The following is a 22,858-nucleotide window of genomic DNA, read 5'->3' on the forward strand; positions in this document are numbered from 1 at the left end:
TGTGTGTGTGTGTGTGTGTGTGTGTGTGTGTGTGTGTGTGTGTGTGTATATACATACATACATACACACACACAGAGAGAGAGAGATACAGTGGGTTCCACAGTTCTAAGGTCACACTGAAACCCTGAAAATGGAATTTAAAAATGACATATAACAGTATTCTAGGATGCCCAGAACTCCCTTATCAAAGTCATATTTGTTTGAAAACATAATGTTTGACCTGGCTATTTTAACCCTGTTTTTTTAAATTACATATTAATGAAATAAAACAATAATTAAATACTTTAAAATAGATAAATACACACACACACACACACACACACAGGAGGTGCACCTGAGATATCTGAGCCATCTGAAAGTCAAATGTAAGTCTGTAAGAATATGTATGTTATGCAGTTATGCAAGTACCAGTGTAAAGCTCTTAGGTGAGGCGGCCCATCTTTTCACTGTAGTAAGTGGCCACTCTTGAATCACATCTTTGGTTTTCTCATCCACTCTCATCACTGATTCTTTGGTTATACCCAGCAGCCTAGGGACCAGCTTATTTTTACTTTTCATTTTTTCCTGAGAAACAAAATCAAACACAGAAATAAAGAAAAAAGAAAAAAAAAAGTGAGATTAATTCACTATGCTCAGAACAATAAAAATGGTCCACCAAAATATATAATAACACATATACATCCACAATAAAATTCTTCCTGCACCAAGCTTATCATCCTTCTTCTGTTTCCACACTTTTTCTCTCTGAGATGCCAGCAGATAGATAAGCTGAGCTCTGCTGTCCTGTCTTGAGTTTTGAGTTGTACAGTCAATCATTGCCAAACCTTTTTCACTTTAGCTTTTTGCACAAATGTATTTACCATTAATTCACAGATAAAAACAACAACCTGGAAACAGTTTGAGTTCATGAATACAGAGAATAATTATATTGGCCGTACGTGATAAATAAAAGCCAGAACAAAACGAAAATCAGTACCTTATGATCTTTATTTTAGGCACAAGCACATCTGCTCCACCTTAACTTTATAACTCAAGCAGAGCTGAACTGTAATCAGTCCATGAGTCATGCAGACCACCACCGGCCAGGAACAGGAGAGGGGGGTTGCACTGAAGCCATGGGATAATTCTAGAGGTGGAATTCCTCTTGAATGATGAAAGCTCTCATGAGAACATTGATTGGCAACATGTAGGCCGAAGAATATTTCTGGACTTGGGTACAAAAGTGACTCAGGACTGCTAATCTCAAAAACACCTTTACAATAAGTGATCTGATTCGGAAATATGATGTGAAGGTAAACCCATAAAAAACAGGGTGCGTCCATATGGGTATCCCTAGACAAGAAATTTGATTGGCCATCCCAAGTGCCACTTAAAGGTGTCATATGATGCGATTTAAATTTTTCCTTTCTCTTAGGAGTGTTACAAGCTCTTGGTGCATAAAGAAGATCTGTAAAGTTGCAAAGACTAAAGTCTCAAATCCAAAGAGATATTCTTTATAAAAGTTAAGAGTCAACCACGCCTACCTAAAACGGCTCGTTTAAACACGCCCCCATATGTCTACGTCAGGATGTGGGAAGATTTGCATAACACCGCCCAAATGTTCACGCAAAGAAAGAAGGCGTAACTTTGATTCTCGCTTTAGTATTGTTGTTGCCGTGTGTTTCGTTGTGAAAGTGAAACTACTTTGCTTGGTCTTCCAAAAGAGGACAATATCTGCTTCGTCAAGCCTAGAGCTGATCCGTGCTGGTTGCTGAGGAAATACATCAACTTTGCGCTGTGGATCGCCGGATCGGCTTTCACCGTGGACGAAGCGGAGTCCAGCCTGTCACATGTGGTTGCCGCAAGCAACTTCCTCTTTTGGAAGGACACGACTAGAAATCAGTGGTTAAGTTGTATTTACAACACTGTTCCAGAACACTTCAACCCAAATATTCAAATGTGTGCTGCGCATTTGATGGAGGACTGTTTCCTGATCCAGACTACAATGCCGGCTGTTCTGACTCACAGTCTGTAAGTACGTTTTCATTTAAAGGATTTGCCACTGAGGATTCAAACGTAAGTTTGCCGGGACACAGCATCACAGTATATGTTAGGGGCGTAACATTTCCGTCACACGCTTGAGGTATTCGGCCAATCACAACGCATAGCTGGCCAATCAGAGCACACCTCGCTTTGTAAAAATTGACGCGTTTCAGAAAGGCGGGGCATAGAGGAGAAACAATAATGTACAGTATGTGGAAAATAATGTGGTTTTTAACCTTAACCCGCATAAACACATTTTATTACACCAAATACACAAAATAATGTTCTTTTTAGTAACATCATATGACCCCTTTAATATTCTAATCAACTCAGGGGTAGGATCTTTAATACTTTTCTTGCAGAGAGAATCAAAGCAGAAAACAGTGTCAATTTTTGGTTATACCTAAAGGCCAAAACCAAACCAAACCAAACCGAAAAACAAAAACACACAAAAGTGAAGTGAATAAACTGCACTGACATGTAACAATTTTTATAATTAATTTTTTTTAATTATTATTTACCCTAGTCTAAAAAGTCAGGAAACTCCACTGTAACAAACATAGCTTATACAGGTATATCCAAGTACAGCACACAAACACACATACACTTTACCTTCACCAAGAAGAAAGACACTCCATATGTTCTGAGGGATCTCGCAAGCTTCACATACTTCAGGTAGTGTATATGGAGAAAAATGTATTTGTCTCAAAAGCAATGGCAGAAACCATGGGTGTGTTGCATAAACTGCTTAGACTAGTCTTAAAAATGTAGTCATCCAATTTCTTTTCTTCAAGACTGGTCATAACTTTTTAAAGTCAGTTACAAAAAGCTAGATTGGTCTAATGTGAATCCAAAAAGTAAGACTGATTACCCCTTGGCTAACTGCTAGCTGGTCAAACTAGTTTGTAAGACACAGTCTTAACATAGTGTCTATGTTTATGCAACTGTCCCCATGTCTATATTTGGTCAGTCCAATGGAAATGCACCTACAGGTATGCGCAAACCATTGGGATTTGAATCCAGGTCACCTTGCACTTCAAATAAAAACTATACCACTAGACTAACAGTTTACAGTTTTTTTTTTCTTTTCTTTTTTAAACGTGTCAATGGCAACCAAGTGAGTCAGGACTGCCACGGATGCCCCCTCAAAAGAACCTGAGAAAGTAACTGCATATGACAAACTAAAAGAGCATCACTGACCTATTCTACTGCAGATGGTGACAAGCAGCTCTCCCACAGTTTTGGAATCATCCACCATGATGGTCTTCACTGCTCCATCCAGCATTTTTATCTTCTGAGGTCTCTGTTTTTTCTTATACTCCAGAATGTCCTGAGAGAGAGAGACAGAGGGACTTGACCAGCATTTCCTGACTGCACCAAATTAATATGAATATGGATATTTTTCTTACAAAAACGCATCGATTCGCTACAGAAGGCCTTGTTCACCCCCCGGAGCCGTGTGAGAGACTTTTTTTTATGGATGGGTGCTTTTTATTCAACTTGTTTTGGACTGAAGCATGCAACACCCGCTGAGTGCCATGAAACAGATTGAAATATCAAAGACAATTTTTAATATAACTCCGACTGGATTCGTCTGAAAGAAGAAAGTCAAATACACCTAGGATGACTTCATGGTAAGTAATTTATGGGCAAATTTTCATTTTTGGGTGAACTAACCCTTTAAGTTTAAGGAAAGCTTAGGTTTTAGGCTTTGGTTCTGAATGAAATTCTGGACCATAGCTATTTTGACATCGTCTTGGATTTTAACATGTCTTCTTTTCAGCCAGCTGCAGAAATAAAATCTAATCTGTGCAGTACAAAGGCAAAAAATGACTATAAATGGTTGAGTATGCACGGAAGACGTAGTTTTTAAAGTAAAAAGCTTATAAAAATAAATATAGACCACACACCTAAGGCTGAAATTACCTACAAAACAAAGATTAAATGGAATCCGTATGTGAAGCAGTTTGTGCAGTTTTTTATGCAAAATAAGACAGAGATGAACATCTGTGTACGTGTATGAGGGTGAAGAATAGGTCTTTTGATCAACAAAAGATGAAACAGTACTGATGAAATCTTCATTTAACACATCTCAATTTACCCTGCACACACAAATCTGTATTTCTTCCTGGGAACAAGCATTCGGCTTTGTCTTTATATACAACACTCCTCTGCACAAGCACAGAGACTCACAAGTGTAAACAAATATAAACAAAAACCACATGCTGCAGTGACAAATGTCTTTAATCACAGCACTGTTGCTTGTCTCAGTAAGTGTAGACACTAAGGGGAGCCTTTCCTCTCTCTCTCTCACATACTCAGACTATAAAAATAACCAAGAGCAGAGTTAAGACCTCTTCTCATCTTTCAGCATAAAAAACATGGGCAAAGACACATCACAAAACAAGACAAGAGTGCAAAGACATGTCACAGAACATTTGACAGGAGCTTGTAAAATAGAGAGAGACCGAAGATCAAAGGCTTTACCCCATTTCTCAGCATGTAATAGTCCAGCGTCCGGCCTCCTTCCAGCCAGATGCCTTTCCTGGGGTCTTCATCTGATAGAAACAGCCCATATTCTGAAGCTGAGAAACAACAGACACTGTATTAGAACTTGAATTTGGCAAAATGATACAGCTTTAGCAACCAGATTTGCAATCACTGTAAACATTACTATACTACAAAGAACACAGAAAGTAAGGTGTCCCACCTTGTCCTGTCTGGGCTTCTGGAACCCTCTCTCTGATGACCCGGCATGCATCGTACACAGCCGTTGATGGCTCAAACTGCATCGTCTTCACCACATTACACTGTCTCACACAGATCTTCAGTGACAGCGCCACCATCCTGCCAGCTTATTTATTACAGACTCTGCACCTGTGGAGAGAACGAGGGGAAATGACAATGAGAGAGATGGAGAACTGAAGACAGCAAGCGGGAGAATGTGTGCGCGTTTGAACGATACTGATTTTAGGATTAATCAACACTCTCATAAAATATGTAAATGAAAATATTGTTAACCATTTTCAGTGTTAATTAATGCAGATTCATTAAGATACTGCAGATACTGATTGTCAGCAAAGTGTTCCTTTACTAAATAATAAAAAAAATTATAAATAGACATTACCGTTCAAAAGTTTGGCGTCAGTAAGATTTGAATGACACAGACACAAAGTCTTTACTGTTAACACCTGAACTCCCAGTCAGCTGCCTTTACTCTTTCAGCACCATCCAAACAGCACATTAATGAAACACTGACTAGTTTAAACACACACTGAAGGAAAAAGACACAACATAATACTAGCCAGAGGATACAGTTTCACTTCATGGTTCAAACAGGCCTTGCTGGAACAGAAAGATACTTATAACACCGTTTAACCCCACTTCAAAATCAGCATGACATCCATAAACAATAAAGAACCAGAATTATTACCTTAAAGTCAGAGTTTCTCTCAGCATCTAGCTAATCTTTAGTCTGTATGTGTGTCTGTGGGGATTGAGGATGTTCTTGTGCACAGTTGGCACAATAAACACGGGCATGAGTTTGGCAGTGTGATCTGACACAGTATGTCAGGGACAAGCTGTAGAGCTCTGAGCCATCAAAGACAGACATATATAGATCAGGAAGACCATTGTTGGAGATGCAATAGTCGTGACAAAATGTCTGATATGCATATATTAAGTATAGAAAGACTTGCTTTGTTTCAAGACATCACTGAAGTAATAACTTGGAATTCACTGAATCAAATGATTCGGTTCACTAAGTGAAGGATTCATCAGACTGCTTCAAACTCACAAATGCTAAAGTCTGTGACTATTTTAGAAAGATTCATTAAAACAAAAGGTTCACTAGAATAATTTTCTTATGAATCAAGACTTTACTTTGGTCACACTGTTTGTGTGCAGCCCTAGGAGACAATTAAATAGAAAGATGTGTGTTGCCATTATTTTTCAGTAAACAACCTTTTTATCGAACCACATTAAATTCAGACTGCTACCTCATATTCAAAAAACACGTAAAATATGATTTTTTTTCACTATGCAGAAAAGCATTAAAGAAAAACATATGCATAACAGAAATTATTCTTAAAACTTTATACCAAAACATAATTTTTATTGCTGTTACCCACCAGTTTGGGGCAGACTATTCGTATGTGCAAAATATGGAAGATGTGGTGGTGAGGTGGAGGAGCAGTTTTCAGAAAAGCAGTCTGGAAACAAATTTCATTAATGCAATTCCATCTGGTGTTGCAGAAATTACACACTTTACCTTTAAATACAACACCTCAATTCGATAACACCCAATATATACCAGCCCTTGCTGCTGAGTGCCACTGGAACAACACAAAGCTCTTAAAGTTCCTGTCTGATCAGCCACAACTTGTCCAGTAAATTATCACAAACAATTTATTTGCTTTTGCACAGCACAGATTTCTACATTCAATGTTTCCAGCGTATAGATCCACACACGCTATCTCAACCAGCCCACTGGTGACTCAAGAGAGCCTGAAAATCATAACACTCCAGAGAATGTCCTTCCATTTATAGACCTTCAACAGGATCACATGCTGCATTCAGGTTAGCAGACCGACTGAAGTCTGATTACTCACTCAAGTTCTTACAGTAATGAAACACATTCAGCCAGTCAATTAACACAACCTTATATTTCCACAGCCTCATATCAGTGAGACTCAGCAGTTATATTCTCTCAGAGTCATATACTCAATTAGACGTGGCTCTTGTCTGTCACCAGTGTTACTATAGAAACTGTGGGCTACTGAAATATGATTACACTGCTAAACTCCACCCTCCACAAAGTTTCAAGTTAATCATCTGAACTCTTCAAATAGTCAAAATAAAATATTTAATTTAGCTTAGCTAAACCTGTAAATTATGAATGATCTTATTAGTACCTCTTCACTACATTTTAGTTTTTTTTTTTTATTAACTTTTATTTTATATTTTCACATTTAGTCATTTTGCTACTTTTTTTAATCAGTTTGCTTCTAAATATTTCTATACAGCATTCATTTTTATTTAAGTTTTAGTAATTTTTGTACTTCAACAAACATATTTGGATTTGTTATTTTAACCTATTAATTTTTTTAATTTCCAAATTTTAGTTTTAGTTAACATTTACACTGCTTCACAACAAAACAAGCTTTATTTTCTTAGCATCAAATGCTTTGACCAATCAAACTTACATCAAATTACATTAAATTATAAAATGACAGACATATACATATACAAATTTGAAGGAGGTACAGAGGGTTTGGTCTTACCGTAAATTTGAGACGTATGCAACTCTGAAGCACTGCAGATCTTCACAGCTATGGAGACTGTAAGAAAAAGTGATGATCAGACAAGCAAATAAGGGAGCAAGAAAACTTTCAAAATGCTAATAAAAAAAAAACATTCAAGTGAAACTACAGTAATGGATATTGAATTGAACCCGAAAGGGTTTATCCACATAATAGCTTTAAAGTTCTTTTCCATCACAACTGCCAAAGGAGAAGTCTACACATTATCAATTTAGCAATGAATTACAGATTATTCACCCAAAAATGTAATCCTATTAACCATGTTAGGTGGTAGCGATCACAAATGGGCAAGTTTGAGGAAAAAAAACAGCTAATTTAAGATGTAAATCCTACCAGTGATGTGTGTGTGTATGTGTGTGTGTGTGTGTGTGTGTGTGTTAGAGTCTCATGAGGAATGAGTTAAAGCCGCAGTAATTAACCCTGGTCTATCTACTAATGATCTCACGACTGTAGAGCTGACTCAAGGCCAGAGGCCTATAAACACTCTTAAAAGTCAAGCGTTTACACTAAACTCCTAAACTACCAAATTATCCTATTAAATAAAAGGTGAAATTAAAGGTGAAAGCAAATCAAGTTAGAGCTTAAAACAGCATTTTAACACATATACACTACAGCATCTTACAAAAATAGCAGCTGAAGAAAGAAATATTGAGAATCAGATAAGAACCAAGCTCTTCTACTGTAAATCTGAAAACAACAGCATATGAAAGAACGTCATGACTTTTTCCCCTGAACACTGTCTACAAGTCATCAACCACTATACACAAACTTCACCATGAGACTGGTGTGACTATCCCAGACAGCAGATGAGGGTCATAGAGCTGCTGCTGTATTGAGTTGCGTTGTGTGTGTGGTAAGTGACCTCAGTGAGTGGTAGGAACATCTGCGCAGCAGCTGCTGCCTTTCAACCACTACAGAGGTCAACAAGAGTCCAGCACAGACCATTTACTCTGCACTGATTAATCACTCACAAACGTGATGCAAACAACAACAGTGTTACCTTTTCATCACGTTCAAATATGCCTACTGTGCTTCCCTACTATATAGCAGCCAAAAAAAACAGCACACCAGAGTAGTATGTCAGAATACACAGTATTCGAAAAACAGTAGCTGAAAAGTATACCTGGATGACCTACTACTACCACAGAGATTCTGAAATGGACAGCTGATAGACACTTTACTGTCCTAATAGGTCACAAGAGCGGAGTCATGAATGGCAGGGAAGCAAAGCAAATGTATGTTACATGACAATGCAGATTTAATGAGTTCAGATTGCATTCATTCCACATACTATATAGAAAATCATTTTTAAACTCTTTCAAAGTAAGTTCTTCATCAAATATAGCACCTACTCTGCCAGACAACTTTAAACGCATACAGAAAATGAGCTCTTCATCATTTACGCCAAGCTTCTGAATTAAAATTAAAATCACAAAAAGAAGATAATAAATCATACTCATAGCACCATAATAAAACACAGAAAAAGTAGTATAGTGGCCATTTTAATTAAATCACAATTACAAATATTCAGACATCCTTTTCTGCCAAGAGCACTCTGGAAAATAAGTTATAAGTTGAAGGAGAGATGGATAGAGGAAAAAAATGAGTGACTGTTAAAGTATGATGTTCGGAAAGGCCTGTGTGATGAACAGCAGACATGGCCGTCACTAGGGCTGCACGATTCTTGCTAAAATGTCAATCATTATTTTTCTCCATGGGAATTGTGAGCACTATTCTCTCACACGATTCTCATTTTTTTCATCCAAAACATTTAATGCACTCAAGAAAAAAAAGAAAAAAAAAAGTAAAAAAAGTGCTGCCTACACAGGACTTTCAGTTATAATAAAGCGCTGGATATTTTACACACCTTAAAGTGAATAACTTAAAAGCTGTAAGCTGTTACACATAAATAATAGAATGTTAACAATAATAAATAAAAATATAGCTGCAAGCAGCAATGACCGGGGTTCAAGCAGTTAAGGCATTTAAGCACATAAGGAAAAAGATTTTGTTAACATGGCTGTAACCACTTAAATCTATGATTAAAAATAGCATTTTGGGCAAAAGCAGGTAATTTACCAAAGAAATATGATGATTTTTAACAGTTATGACTGTTATAGTGCCACCTAGGGTCAGATCTCCATGAAACTTTGCATGCTTGTTAAGTGTCTTCTGTCACATGTTTTCATCAAGTTTCGTAAAGTTTGGAATTTTCGTTTAGGTTTTATAGGCTTTTGGCTATATATGACCACGCCCCTTTTTAAAATTACCCCATTATAGCTAACCAAAGGACAAAATTCATTTTTTTGATAATTATTGATCTATAGAGTCCAGAGAATATTACTGCAGTGGTTTGATCGAGATTGAACAACTCTGCCAGACAACTTTAAACGCATACAGAAAATGAGCTCTTCATCATTTACGCCAAGCTTCTGAATTAAAATTAAAATCACAAAAAGAAGATAATAAATCATACTCATAGCACCATAATAAAACACAGAAAAAGTAGTATAGTGGCCATTTTAATTAAATCACAATTACAAATATTCAGACATCCTTTTCTGCCAAGAGCACTCTGGAAAATAAGTTATAAGTTGAAGGAGAGATGGATAGAGGAAAAAAATGAGTGACTGTTAAAGTATGATGTTCGGAAAGGCCTGTGTGATGAACAGCAGACATGGCCGTCACTAGGGCTGCACGATTCTTGCTAAAATGTCAATCATTATTTTTCTCCATGGGAATTGTGAGCACTATTCTCTCACACGATTCTCATTTTTTTCATCCAAAACATTTAATGCACTCAAGAAAAAAAAGAAAAAAAAAAGTAAAAAAAGTGCTGCCTACACAGGACTTTCAGTTATAATAAAGCGCTGGATATTTTACACACCTTAAAGTGAATAACTTAAAAGCTGTAAGCTGTTACACATAAATAATAGAATGTTAACAATAATAAATAAAAATATAGCTGCAAGCAGCAATGACCGGGGTTCAAGCAGTTAAGGCATTTAAGCACATAAGGAAAAAGATTTTGTTAACATGGCTGTAACCCCTTAAATCTATGATTAAAAATAGCATTTTGGGCAAAAGCAGGTAATTTACCAAAGAAATATGATGATTTTTAACAGTTATGACTGTTATAGTGCCACCTAGGGTCAGATCTCCATGAAACTTTGCATGCTTGTTAAGTGTCTTCTGTCACATGTTTTCATCAAGTTTCGTAAAGTTTGGAATTTTCGTTTAGGTTTTATAGGCTTTTGGCTATATATGACCACGCCCCTTTTTAAAATTACCCCATTATAGCTAACCAAAGGACAAAATTCATTTTTTTGATAATTATTGATCTATAGAGTCCAGAGAATATTACTGCAGTGGTTTGATCGAGATTGAGCGAAAGACCTCGGACTAGACCTCATGTGACACATGTTTTAACCAAGTTTCGTAAAGTTTGGAGTTTTCGTTTAGGCTTTATAGGTTTTGGGGTATATTTGACCATGCTCTTTTCTAAATTACCCCGTTAAAAGGTAACCAAAGAACAAAATTTTTTTTTTGATAATTATTGATCTAGAGAGTCCAGAGAATATTACTGCAGTGGTTTGATCGAGATTGAGTGAAAAACCTAGGACTAGTTCGCCAAAGTAAGTTTTTAACATATTTGTGATTATTTAATGAACGATTTGATTGACAGCAATGGTTCTTGTGGCAAAGTTGCTCGTTATGAGGAGGTATATCAAATGATGTGCATATTGTGTTGATGTGTGAAAAATCGTGCAATATACAACCGTTTACGCACTTGAAAAACGCAATTTCGCCCCCCAGTGGCTGATTTCTTTCAAAATTCTTACAGACCTTTAGGGCTATGTGTTGAACATGCCCACCAAGTTTCGTTCCGATCGACCTCCGTTAACCCTGTCAAATATGTGCTTAAAATTGTTTGGCCAATGGAGGCCATGTTTTTTTAGATACGCGAATGTCCTCATAGACACTTGTGCCACTTTGGACAAAGACACTGCATACCAATTTTCAAGTCGATTGGACCAACGGTTGCGTAGTTATAGCTATTTTTGTTTTTCCCCTCTTATAGCGCCACCAAGTGGTAGAGATGCGCAATTTTTTAAATTTAACCAAGGATTAAGCTCATACACCTATGTACCAAGTTTGGTGAAGATATCTCATTCCGTTCAATAAAATTGTCCCCGCCTCTTTCAAACGGTTTGGCGCCCCTTTGCAACCGTGAGTTGAAAGTTCAACTTTTTTTTGATAATTATTCATAAACACTGTCCAGAGAGTATTGCTGCACTGGTTTGGTTCTGATCGGGCGAAAAACCTTGGACTAGTTCGCAAAGTAGCTTTTTTAAATAATCTTGAATATTTAATTACCATGTTTTATTCACAACATTGGTCCCAGAGGCAAAGTTGTTCAGCATGAGGAGATCTATCTTGTGATATCAAGATTTAGTGTATGTGTGAATATATGAACGTTTTGTGGACAGTTTAATTCTGTTATAATTGAAATATTGTGTTTTTGGATACTTTGTTTACTGTTATAGCGCCATAGCGCCACCGATATTCATGAAACTTTGCTTGCTTGTTAAGAGTTGTCAGACACATGTTTTCACCAAGTTTCGTAAAGTCGTAAAGTTTCGTTTAGGCTTTATAGGTTTTGGGGTATATTTGACTATGCCCTTTTCTAAATGACCCCGTTAAAGGTAACCAAAGAACAAAATTCAACTTTTTTTTGATAATTATTGATCTAGAGAGTCCAGAGAATATTACTGCAGTGGTTTGATCGAGATTGAGTGAAAAACCTAGGACTAGTTCGCCAAAGTAAGTTTTTAACATATTTGTGATTATTTAATGAACGATTTGATTGACAGCAATGGTTCTTGTGGCAAAGTTGCTCGTTATGAGGAGGTATATCAAATGATGTGCATATTGTGTTGATGTGTGAAAAATCGTGCAATATACAACCGTTTACGCACTTGAAAAACGCAATTTCGCCCCCCAGTGGCTGATTTCTTTCAAAATTCTTACAGACCTTTAGGGCTATGTGTTGAACATGCCCACCAAGTTTCGTTCCGATCGACCTCCGTTAACCCTGTCAAATATGTGCTTAAAATTGTTTGGCCAATGGAGGCCATGTTTTTTTAGATACGCGAATGTCCTCATAGACACTTGTGCCACTTTGGACAAAGACACTGCATACCAATTTTCAAGTCGATTGGACCAACGGTTGCGTAGTTATAGCTATTTTTGTTTTTCCCCTCTTATAGCGCCACCAAGTGGTAGAGATGCGCAATTTTTTAAATTTAACCAAGGATTAAGCTCATACACCTATGTACCAAGTTTGGTGAAGATATCTCATTCCGTTCAAAAGTTATAGCCATTTTAGTCAAATTGGCCCTGCCCCTTACGAATGTTTTGGCGCCCCTTTGCGACCGTGAGTTGAAAGCTCAACCTTTTTTTGATAATTATTCATAAACTAACAATTACAATAGGGTTTCAGCACTTCGTGCTTGAATCCCTAATAACTAACATTATGATCGGCCGATATCGATCCCGATCATTTACCTTTTATACAAGTGATATGTAAGCTCTCTGTTGACTGTCACTGTTAAAAAAAAATGTACACTTTAAAAAAATACCACAGATCGTTGTATTATTTACAGTGATGCTGTTGTTTTAATGCAGAATATTAATGCGGAATTGTTTGAATAATTTAGTCGAAATAAGCTCTTTTGCACTACAAATCATTGTTTTTTGCACCCTAATCATTATATCTGCACTGTTGTTTACTTTTACTGGTTTGCACTCTATCCTCCATATGCCTTGTGCTTCATATATATATTTTTTTACATTTTACCTTATTTGTATAGTTGTATTTTGTATTTAATCTGTACCTATCTGTATTTATGTTATCTGTATGCACCAAGGGTCTGAGAGTAACGCAATTTCAATTCTCTGTGTGTATGTGCTGTACATGTGGAAGAATTGACAATAAAGCAGACTTGACTTGACTTGAAATAAGCTAAACAAATATTCATTTTACAATGAACATTTTAATAGGACTTTGCTTTTATTAAACACTATCTATATTATAAATTTAGCTTTTATTAAACACTATCTATATTAGGATACTTTGGTTTATTAAAAAGCATACAATACTTGATATTAAACTGAACAAAATTGTAACCCATTATGTGAAGGCTGTCAGTCAGTGCAGTTACATTGTTACGCCATAGGTGGCAGCAAGGGACTGGCGTTATGAATGAGTCATCATTAGGGTTGCAAAGGGCTGGATGAAATTTCCGGAAACTTTCCAAAAATCCCTGATATATTCCCAAAAATCCTGGAAAGTTTCCAAAATTTCTGGAATATTTCAGAAATTTACTGGAAATTTTCCACCTTTTTGCAACCCTAGTCATCATTAAGGGTGCTTTCACACTTTGTTCGATTGCCTGGTCCGAACCAGAGTTCGATTGCTCCCCCCTCCCCCTGCTGGACTGCGTTCATATTATTTTTATTTGGGTCCAAACCGTGGTCATCAGCCAGCAGATGTTTACCCCGTTGCTTAATAACGGCGCAGGAGAAGGCGGCAAAATGTAGCATTACTCTCTTCACTTTTATATTTATGTTTTTGAACTGTTGGTTTTTGTTTCCAAAGCTTCAGTACATAACGGCACTTACGTCTGTCTTACGAATGTACTGCAAATGCTCTAAAGAATGCTGAAGGTGAACAGAATGAGATACAGTATATATTTTGATTTTTTTTTTCACTAATATATGACTTGGCATGAAGAAGGACAGACACAGGTAATCGCCACGCTCAGTTCCCCAACACGTGAATGCAGCGTGATCTGAATGCAGGGAAATAGATGCAAGTGAATCGCCGTCATTTAGAAATGAGATCGCATTTATGTATGAATCGAGATCATGATTTTTTTTTTCTTCAATTAATCGTGCAGCCCTAGCCGTCACTGCCTTGACTTGTGTAGGCGGTGAAGTTCACATGACCATGCTGGCAACACATCAGTGCGTCAGACGGCTTCCCAATGACTCACCATTACTGAAAGACAGAATGAACAATCCTCTGTACATGCAGCATGTTCAAGCAGGATGACACGTTCATTTAGAGCAACATTCAGTCCATATTCAGCCTACATTAAAGGGAAAGTTCACCCAAAAATGAAAATTTGATGTTTATCTGCTTACCCCGAGGGCATCCAAGCTGTAGGTGACTTTGTTTCTTCAGTAGAACACGAAACATCGGTTTGTGCCAGAAACCAAACAGTATTTATATAATTTTTTACCTCTAATGCACCACTATGTCCAACTGTCTTTGGGCGCACGCACGGCATACACGTGAGGTGTGTATGGGCTCTGGCGTAGTTTACGCAAGCGCCGGAAGTGATCTCTCGCGCGTATACGTCACTCATTGTTTACACAGTGCTCAGTCATTGTATGTACAACGGCTAATCAAAATGGTACTTACTTGCGCTTATTCGGATTGTTCAAACCGACTTAAAACTAAAAGATTACGTTCTCTCGCGCGAACTCATTCGGGAGTGGTGATTTTCCACGTATTCCCAACTTCTGAGCCTGCTCGCCTGAAGTTATGGTTGATTGCTCTTCGGCTGGATATCAACACACTCTTTAACGTAAACTACGCCAGAGCCCATACACACCTCACGTGTATGCCGTGCGTGCGCCCAAAGACAGTTGGACATAGTGGTGTATTAGAGGTAAAAATGATATAAATACTGTTCGGTTTCTGGCACAAACCGATCGTTTCGTGTCTTAGGACATCAATGTGTCGTCACGAGCCGCAGGGTTTAATTTGGATTTGTCTGTGCATGTTCTTTTTACTCTCACAGATTTTGTTACCATTGCCATGCATTATATGACTGATAGACTGCAACGGTTAAAGTTAAAAATCATCATATGTGTTCTACTGAAGAAACAAAGTCACCTACATCTTGGATGCCCTGGGGGTAAGCAGATAAACATCAAATTTTCATTTTTGGGTGAACGATCCCTTTAAAGCAAAGACTATTTAAAGTATGTAATGTATTGAACAATACAGAAATTGATCATTAAAAAATCATGAGAAATCAAATTGTTCTTGATCTTTTGGGATAAGAGTTCAATGTACTCAAAAAACATACTGTAACTTTCAGAAATAAAAACTTCTATATGCGTAAGAAGAAACCTCACTGGTTCTCTTTTAACATTTTTGATGTGGTCTAGGTATGGGAGTAAAAGCCTAAATGAACACTGGCTGTCATATAAAGCCATTATGTCTCTTCAAAAGATGTTGATTAAATGGCTTGATTGAAATGAAAATCCGTGTTGTCACAGACCGTTAGCGGTTAGCCGTTAAGAAGCCTGGCTCTTGAAAGACAAGCATCATTCCTGCTGGATCAGCAAAACTCAATAAGCTTCCAGGCTAGATTAAAGGGTTAGTTCACCCAAAAATGAAAATTAGTCCATAAATTACTTACCCTCAAGTCATCCTAGGTGTATGTGACTTTCTTCTTTCAGACGAATCCAGTCGGAGTTATATTAAAAATTGTCTTTGATCTTTCAAGCTGTTTCATGGCACTCAGCGGGTGTTGCATGCTTCAGTCCAAAACAAGTTAAATAAAAAGCGCCCATCCATAAAAAAAAAGTCTCACACGGCTCCGGGGGGTGAACAAAGGCCTTCTGTAGCGAATCGATGCATTTTTGTAAGAAAAATATCCATATTCAAAACGTAATAATCACTTTAATGTAGCTTGCACTCACTGTTGGTTGTAAAGGGAAGCAGTTCCGGGAGGATGTCGTATGGAGGTCGGCTTTGCGCATGCGCCGCTCAGAAGTGACACAGGTGGAAAGATCAAAACAAAACAATGGTCACTTATTAGAAGTACAAAAACGAGGATTTGTAAAGAAGAATGTCGGAGGATTTCGATATAAGCCAAGAGGAGACTGGTTTTCCTTTGCTAAAGTAAGGAAACTTTGCTTCCTTTGCTCCTGTTAACAAACTTTGGTTTTCACGAGACTCACCGGCGCATGCGCAATGCTGACCTCAGAGGTCATCCGCCCGGAACTGCTTCCGTGTACAACAGTGAGCGCAAGCTACATTAAAGTGATTATTACATTTTGAATATGGATATTTTTCTTACAAAAACGCATTGATTCACTACAGAAAGCCTTTGTTCACCCCCCGGGAGCCACGTGAGACACTGTGTTTTATGGATGGGTGCTTTTTATTTAACTTGTTTTGGACTGAAGCATGCAACACTCGTTGAGTGTCATGAAACAGCTTGAAAGATCAAAGACAATTTTTAATATAACTCTGACTGGATTCGTCTGAAAGAAGAAAGTCATATACACCTGGGATGACTTGAGGGTAAGTAATTTATGGGCCAATTTTCCTTTTTGGGTGAACTAACCCTTTAACTCGCAGCATCAATACAGTCTAGTCTAGACACTGGGGTGTATGAATTATTTTAAAAGTAGGAGGGCACATTAAACTATCAGTCTAAAATAATTATTCCTCCAAAAAATGGGCAAACATAAAAATGTCTGTTTCACTGGCAGCCAGCTTCTGTCGTGGATGATGGGACTGACACGGCTATACACAGCTGGAACATCCACACAGTGTGACATCTATTTAACACAGTTAAATGGATGTGATTGAAAATAAAAAAAACCTGCACAGACATACACTCACTTTATTTCCTAAACACTTCCCCTGCCTTCCATCGGTCAGTCTAGACGGGATGCTTAAAGGTGCCATAGAATGGAAAACTGTATTTACCTTGGCATAGTTGAATAATAAAAGTTCTGTACATGGAAATGACCGTGAGCCTCAAACACCATTGTTTCCTCCTTCTTATGTAAATCTCATGCATGCAAAAGACCACTGAAAAATAGGCGAATCAGAACATAACACTGACTGTGACGTTACAGTCGGGATCACTAATAGTTACGTCACCAACATTTGCATATACCCACCCATGTTCTATGCCAGCCGCCTGCCGAACCTGCACAGCCGAATCATCCGAATTTCTGCAGGTATTGTGAAGAATAATTGTGAAGATAATAGCGAAAATGGCAGATCATGGAAATAAATGTTATGTTACAGGCTGTGCAGGGATGGGTTGGTGTCTGTATTCAGAAAGGCACGGAAAACAAATAACGCGCGTTCTAATAAAATAATGTGAGCCACTAAAGGGATATGGTTAGCTGCTTGCTAGCGGTAGCCTGTTACATTACAGTACATAAGATTTCACTTACCACATAAACAGAGTAAGGAAAGATGACTGAGGATGATGGCGAATGATTTACAGATCCTACGATACCCAACGATATAATTGCGAGAGACAGTATTGAAATATATATTTTCCCTGTGTTTCATTCCTGCTGTGTGAGCAACTGAAATGAGCCACACTGTGAGATTGAGATGCACGGCGAAACAGCCAATCAGAGCAGAACTCAACATTATTATTCATGACCCTTCCAAATAAGGTAAAAACAGACCATTTCATTCTAGGGACAAATCCTAGGGTTGTAAAGGACGGTCACCCGTAAAACCGTTTCTGGAGATTTTTTTCCCTTACCTAAGCCACATACCGTCTATGTAGATATCAGAGAACAATTTAAAATATTGTATCAATTCATTCTATGGCACCTTTAAACAAACAGAGCAATTTTATTACTCTGTACTAGGGGTTGCACCGACTAATCGACTAGTCGACTTCAATGCTCTGCCATGACGCTTTAAGCTTGACGTCGACTAGTCGCTGGTCCTATAGAGGGCACAACAGGATAAGAAACCTTTGAAGGACTTCCACATTTACGCTCCGTTTCCAAACAGTTCAAATGTTGAAAACTGAAACTGAAAAGTTCAAGCATATATTTCTTAACTAAATTCCACAGCTTCACTACTAGTAGAGAGACGCTGCCAGGTAGAATTAATTTACACACATAATCGCTCTCTCACTAATGCATTCATATTAATGTAATCTTTACTGTGCTACTTTATCTGTATCTGATTTAGAACGAGCAGAAATCTGTGAGAAATATAACGACTTAAAGACAAAAGAACTGATAAAAAAAGCTGTTATAGGAGCAACAGCCATGTGGGCAGCACTGTGTCATATGCCATAGCTGTGCACAAGGTGTTTATCACAGCTCCAGACTTATTTGTTCATTAATGACGTCATCAGCGACTAGTCGACTTCGACTCGACTTTCATCACATAAAAGTCGACTTCAAAAAATCAGAAGTCGTTCAACCCCTACTCTGTACACAACTAAAGTTTACACATTGAAGAAATCAACCTACAAATGGTGTACTTATAGTCTGCTTAAAGCGCATACTCTGCATAGCATATTAAAACACATAAAACCAAGAAGAGACTAGCAGAGCATTCACACATTGAATTATACCACAATCCTTTACATTTGCTTGTATCTCAAATACAGTTAGTTAAAAAAAACTGTACAAAGATGATGATTCAGACCAATAGTAAATTAGGACCCTACAGGAAAGACATTTTATATAGACAATAACAAAACTCCAAAACATGGCAAGTGTCTAAGTACACTCATCTTGACAACATCTCATCATTGTTGATTAGATTAAAATACTGGGCAGGGAATTAGATAATTAGCCTCTTTTTTTCTTCTTTTTTTTTAATAAACTACTAAAATATCTGAAATATTTCCTTTTTAATATTTTTATGTTTTGAGTCTCTTATGCTCACCAAGGTTGCATTCATTTGATCAAATACAGCAAAACCGTAATACTGTGAAATATTTTTTCTATTTTAAAAAGTAATTTATTCTTCTGATGACAAAGCTGAATCTTCAGTGTCACATGATCCTTCAGAAATCAGCCTACTTATATGCTGATCTGGTGCTCAAGAAGAATATTTTATTATGCAAAAGAATCATTTGTTGTTACTAACCAAGTTGGAAGCAATTGTGCTGCTACATAATATTTTGGTGATAGGACTCTTTCATGAATAGAAAGTTCAAAGGAAAAGCATTTATTTGAAACACATATCCTTTGCAACAATATAAGTCTTTACTGTCACTTAATGTATTTTTGCTTAATAAAAGTATCAATTCATCAATAAATAAATTCTTACAGACCCCAAACCTTTGAACACTAGTATATATGGAAATCTAATGATAACCATGTCAATATTAGATATTAGTTAATAAAGACTATTTCCATTCCATAGCTTCAAAGCAAGTCAGATCATTTCAGAACTGGCACATAAAATAAAAATTTTGCAAACAGTGAAGAGTTTGCAAACAGAAATAGACTTCAGTCAATGCCAAAATCTGCAAAAGCATCTCCTGCTGCAGCCAAGCAACCAATCAGCAGTCTCCTGCTAGTCATTAGCTGGTTTAATGACTGTATTTTCAATGACAATCCAGCTCGTTTAACAAGACCGGGGCAACATTTTACATGCTGTACACTTTCATAAAGCAGCTATTCCTGTGAAAAATGAGCCGCACTAGACAGCTTAATCTGAACTGTCACTGAGATTGTGGGGATTAGCAACTAAAACCACTGCCAGACAATCTAATGAGGCTATTACTCATAATGTATGTATATTAGTAGACCCAGCAGTGCTCCATTCTAAAACAGGGTACAAGTAAAGCCACTAGAATAGCATCTGCATACTTAACAAATGACTTATGCACTGCCAGGAAGAACCACAGTCGTAATGCCGCCCACATCTAAGGTAAGGATCATATGATTTCCTGAGCCACAACTATGACCTCAGAGCGCACAGCTGTAACAGATCACACAGATCTGGTTATGGACATTATGTCCCGTACTACGAGATGCACCTCAAAGGATTACACCATGTAGCCTTCCACGAAACATGCCAGTCAGGGGTTACATGCCTGGATAATCTGCTCTAGTCTGCTGTATCCATTTAGTTAAGCATTAGGGAACTCCAAGAACAGGCGGCACAAATAAAAGGATATTTCCAAGCATTTGATTAACGCAGAGCTGTCCACGTGTAATCGAATCCAGCTGGAGCTCTCATGACACCCTTTTTAAAAAAATTATTGGGAGTAACATGGGAGTAACTGCCATGGAGCAGGACACCAAGGTTTGGCTTTTCCTGTCCGTGCGGCAACACAACACTAGATCTCGGCTGGAATCCCACTGGTGTTGTCCTCACCAATAAATACACACAAATCACCTACAGGACATCTGGCTCCAAACCCCTCGTAGTCTTAAACATGATCTTGTCCTAATGGGCAGTGGGGATTTGTGTAAACAAAGTGTACTTTTAGGATCATGAGTTTGAGAAGAACAGCAGAAGTGTCACATCTTCCAACACTTTAATTAATGATGTTCCATTTGGCCTTAAATTGACTCAAACTAGGGCTGTGGAATTAAATCACATGTGATTGTCAAGCGCATCTCGTCAGTAAAGCCGGTTCCGTGATTGGTAGTAAATCGCCATCACCTGCTTTCAGATGGAGCGGCATTTAATACACAGAGCCGTAGTTCACTGACAAGCTAGGCAATATCGCGTGCATAATCGAATGCGATTCATCTGCGATTATGAACATGATATTGCCTAATTGTCAGTGAACTACGGCTCTGTGTAGTAAATGCCACTCCATCTGAAAGCAGGTGATGGAGATTTACTACTAATCACAGAACCGGCTTTACTGACGAGATGTGCAAGACAAAAATCGCATGCGATTAATTGCACAGCCCTAACTAAAACAGTTCATCTGTCATCAAGTGTGTTTATCAAAGGTGCTAAAGCGCCATTCGTTCATTTATAAAAGAGAACAAATTTAAATTGAATAAAATAACTATTTTTTTATGATTTACCAGTCCCGGACCTTTGATAAAAGAATACATTCATATACACTCCATAACTCAGATAGATGTTCTGTCAACACAGAGCACTGTGATGGGTAAACGGATGGTCGACCACAAATATTAGCATCGCTACGTCAAGGCAAATTCCAACTTTAGAAGGACAGAGGGGGCCAAGAAGGTAGTAAACTGAGACTGAGAGTGATAGACAGAGAGAGAGACAGATAAAATTGGACACAGGCTAAAACACCACTCATCTTCATGCAACAAAACACTTTCAACATTTATTATGAGTGCTTTAAAGCCTGAAACTTCAATGTTCCTTGTAAATATCGGTCTTTCAATGTTGTGTCAGATGCTGTTGCATTGGAGGAAACGTCTTTCTCCGAGGAATACTGAAGCCTGACTGAATAAACCCTCATAGTTGGCCCTTTGGTTAGGTGAGGGGGCATTAGATATTATTTGTTAAATATAACAAATAGTTGTGTGTCTGATTGGTCCAAATGCTACATGATAAATAGGATTTTAAAAGGTTATGACAAAAAATATATATATATTAACACTAACATATGTTAAGCAAATGGTCTTGAGATGAAGCACTATCCACCATGCTGTTTACTCTATAGATCCATCTGTCATTAAGTACCAGTGAGGCCCATTTAAAGAACTGTGTAGCAAAGTTATATATATACACATTTACAACTATATAAATGTAATGTCACTTGCATGTTTATAATACTTGAGATGAGTTGATGGTGTACCAAAATAACTTGGGTGATGGATCATTTCTGTACGTTCAGTTTACGGAGCTCCATCACTTATTCTTTACAACTTCTCTCAATTCTGTGCATGTTACATGGACACTATGGACAAAAGTATCTCTAAATTATTGAATTCAGGTATTTCAATCAGACCCATTGCCACAGGTGTGTAAAACCAAGCACCTAGCATGCAGTCTGCATTTACAAACATTTGTGGGGAAAAAACAAAAAATTCACTGTTAACCTTAAGTGGTTTTATTTGGAAGTTGGAAAAAAAGTGACAAAGTGAAAAAGACCACACAAATCACAGAGTGGGGTCTCAGGGGGTGCTGCATTTAAAAAATAATAATAATACCCCCCAACGCTCTGCTGATTCCATAACTGAAGAGTTCCAAACTTCCATTGGCATTAATACCAGCACAAAAAATGTGTGGAACGAGCTTCATGGAATGGGTTTTCAAGGCCGAGCAGCCACATACAAGCCTCACATCACCAAGTACAATGCCAAGCGTCATATGAAGAGCACACAACCAATGGACTCTGGAGCAGTGGAAACATGTTCTGTCAAGTGACCAATCACACTTCTCTTTTTGGCAGTCTGATGGGTGAGTCTGGGTTTGGCAGATACCAGGAGAATGTTACCTAACTGACTGCATTGTGCCAAATGTAACATTTGGTGAGGAAGGATAATGGTAATTGGAATTATGGTAAATGCAGGGCTCGCAAAATTTCAAAATCCCTGGTAGCCCTTCGGGCAGGCATTCTTCATATTTTGGTAGCCCAAAATAAATTTAACTAGCCCGAATAAAAAAAAAGAAAAAAAAAAGACATTGGCTGAATTTCACTGCGGACAAATCAGCATGATCGAAAACTTCAGTGATTGTATTTTTTCTTCAAATAACAAGT

General features: G+C 37.7%; 1 protein-coding gene across 1 annotated transcript in view; it reads right to left on the reverse strand.

Moving 5' to 3' along the window:
* The window catches only part of LOC107594165 (talin-2), a 45,066-nt gene extending 22,609 nt beyond the window's left edge, over nt 1–22,457 (reverse strand). Inside the window, exons 1-7 of the mRNA XM_016284127.1 lie at nt 22,446–22,457; nt 7,305–7,361; nt 4,733–4,899; nt 4,510–4,607; nt 3,223–3,352; nt 2,635–2,726; nt 409–564 (exon numbers count right to left, since the gene is read on the reverse strand). Of these exons, the coding sequence (XP_016139613.1) occupies nt 409–564; nt 2,635–2,726; nt 3,223–3,352; nt 4,510–4,607; nt 4,733–4,868 (612 nt within the window). The 5' untranslated portion in view covers nt 4,869–4,899; nt 7,305–7,361; nt 22,446–22,457. The remainder of the gene's footprint in view (nt 1–408; nt 565–2,634; nt 2,727–3,222; nt 3,353–4,509; nt 4,608–4,732; nt 4,900–7,304; nt 7,362–22,445) is intronic.
* Between the last annotated feature and the right edge of the window lie 401 nt (nt 22,458–22,858).

Source organism: Sinocyclocheilus grahami, unplaced genomic scaffold, assembly GCF_001515645.1.
Source record: "Sinocyclocheilus grahami isolate Dianchi unplaced genomic scaffold, SAMN03320097.WGS_v1.1 scaffold10.1, whole genome shotgun sequence".
Taxonomy (NCBI): domain Eukaryota; kingdom Metazoa; phylum Chordata; class Actinopteri; order Cypriniformes; family Cyprinidae; genus Sinocyclocheilus; species Sinocyclocheilus grahami.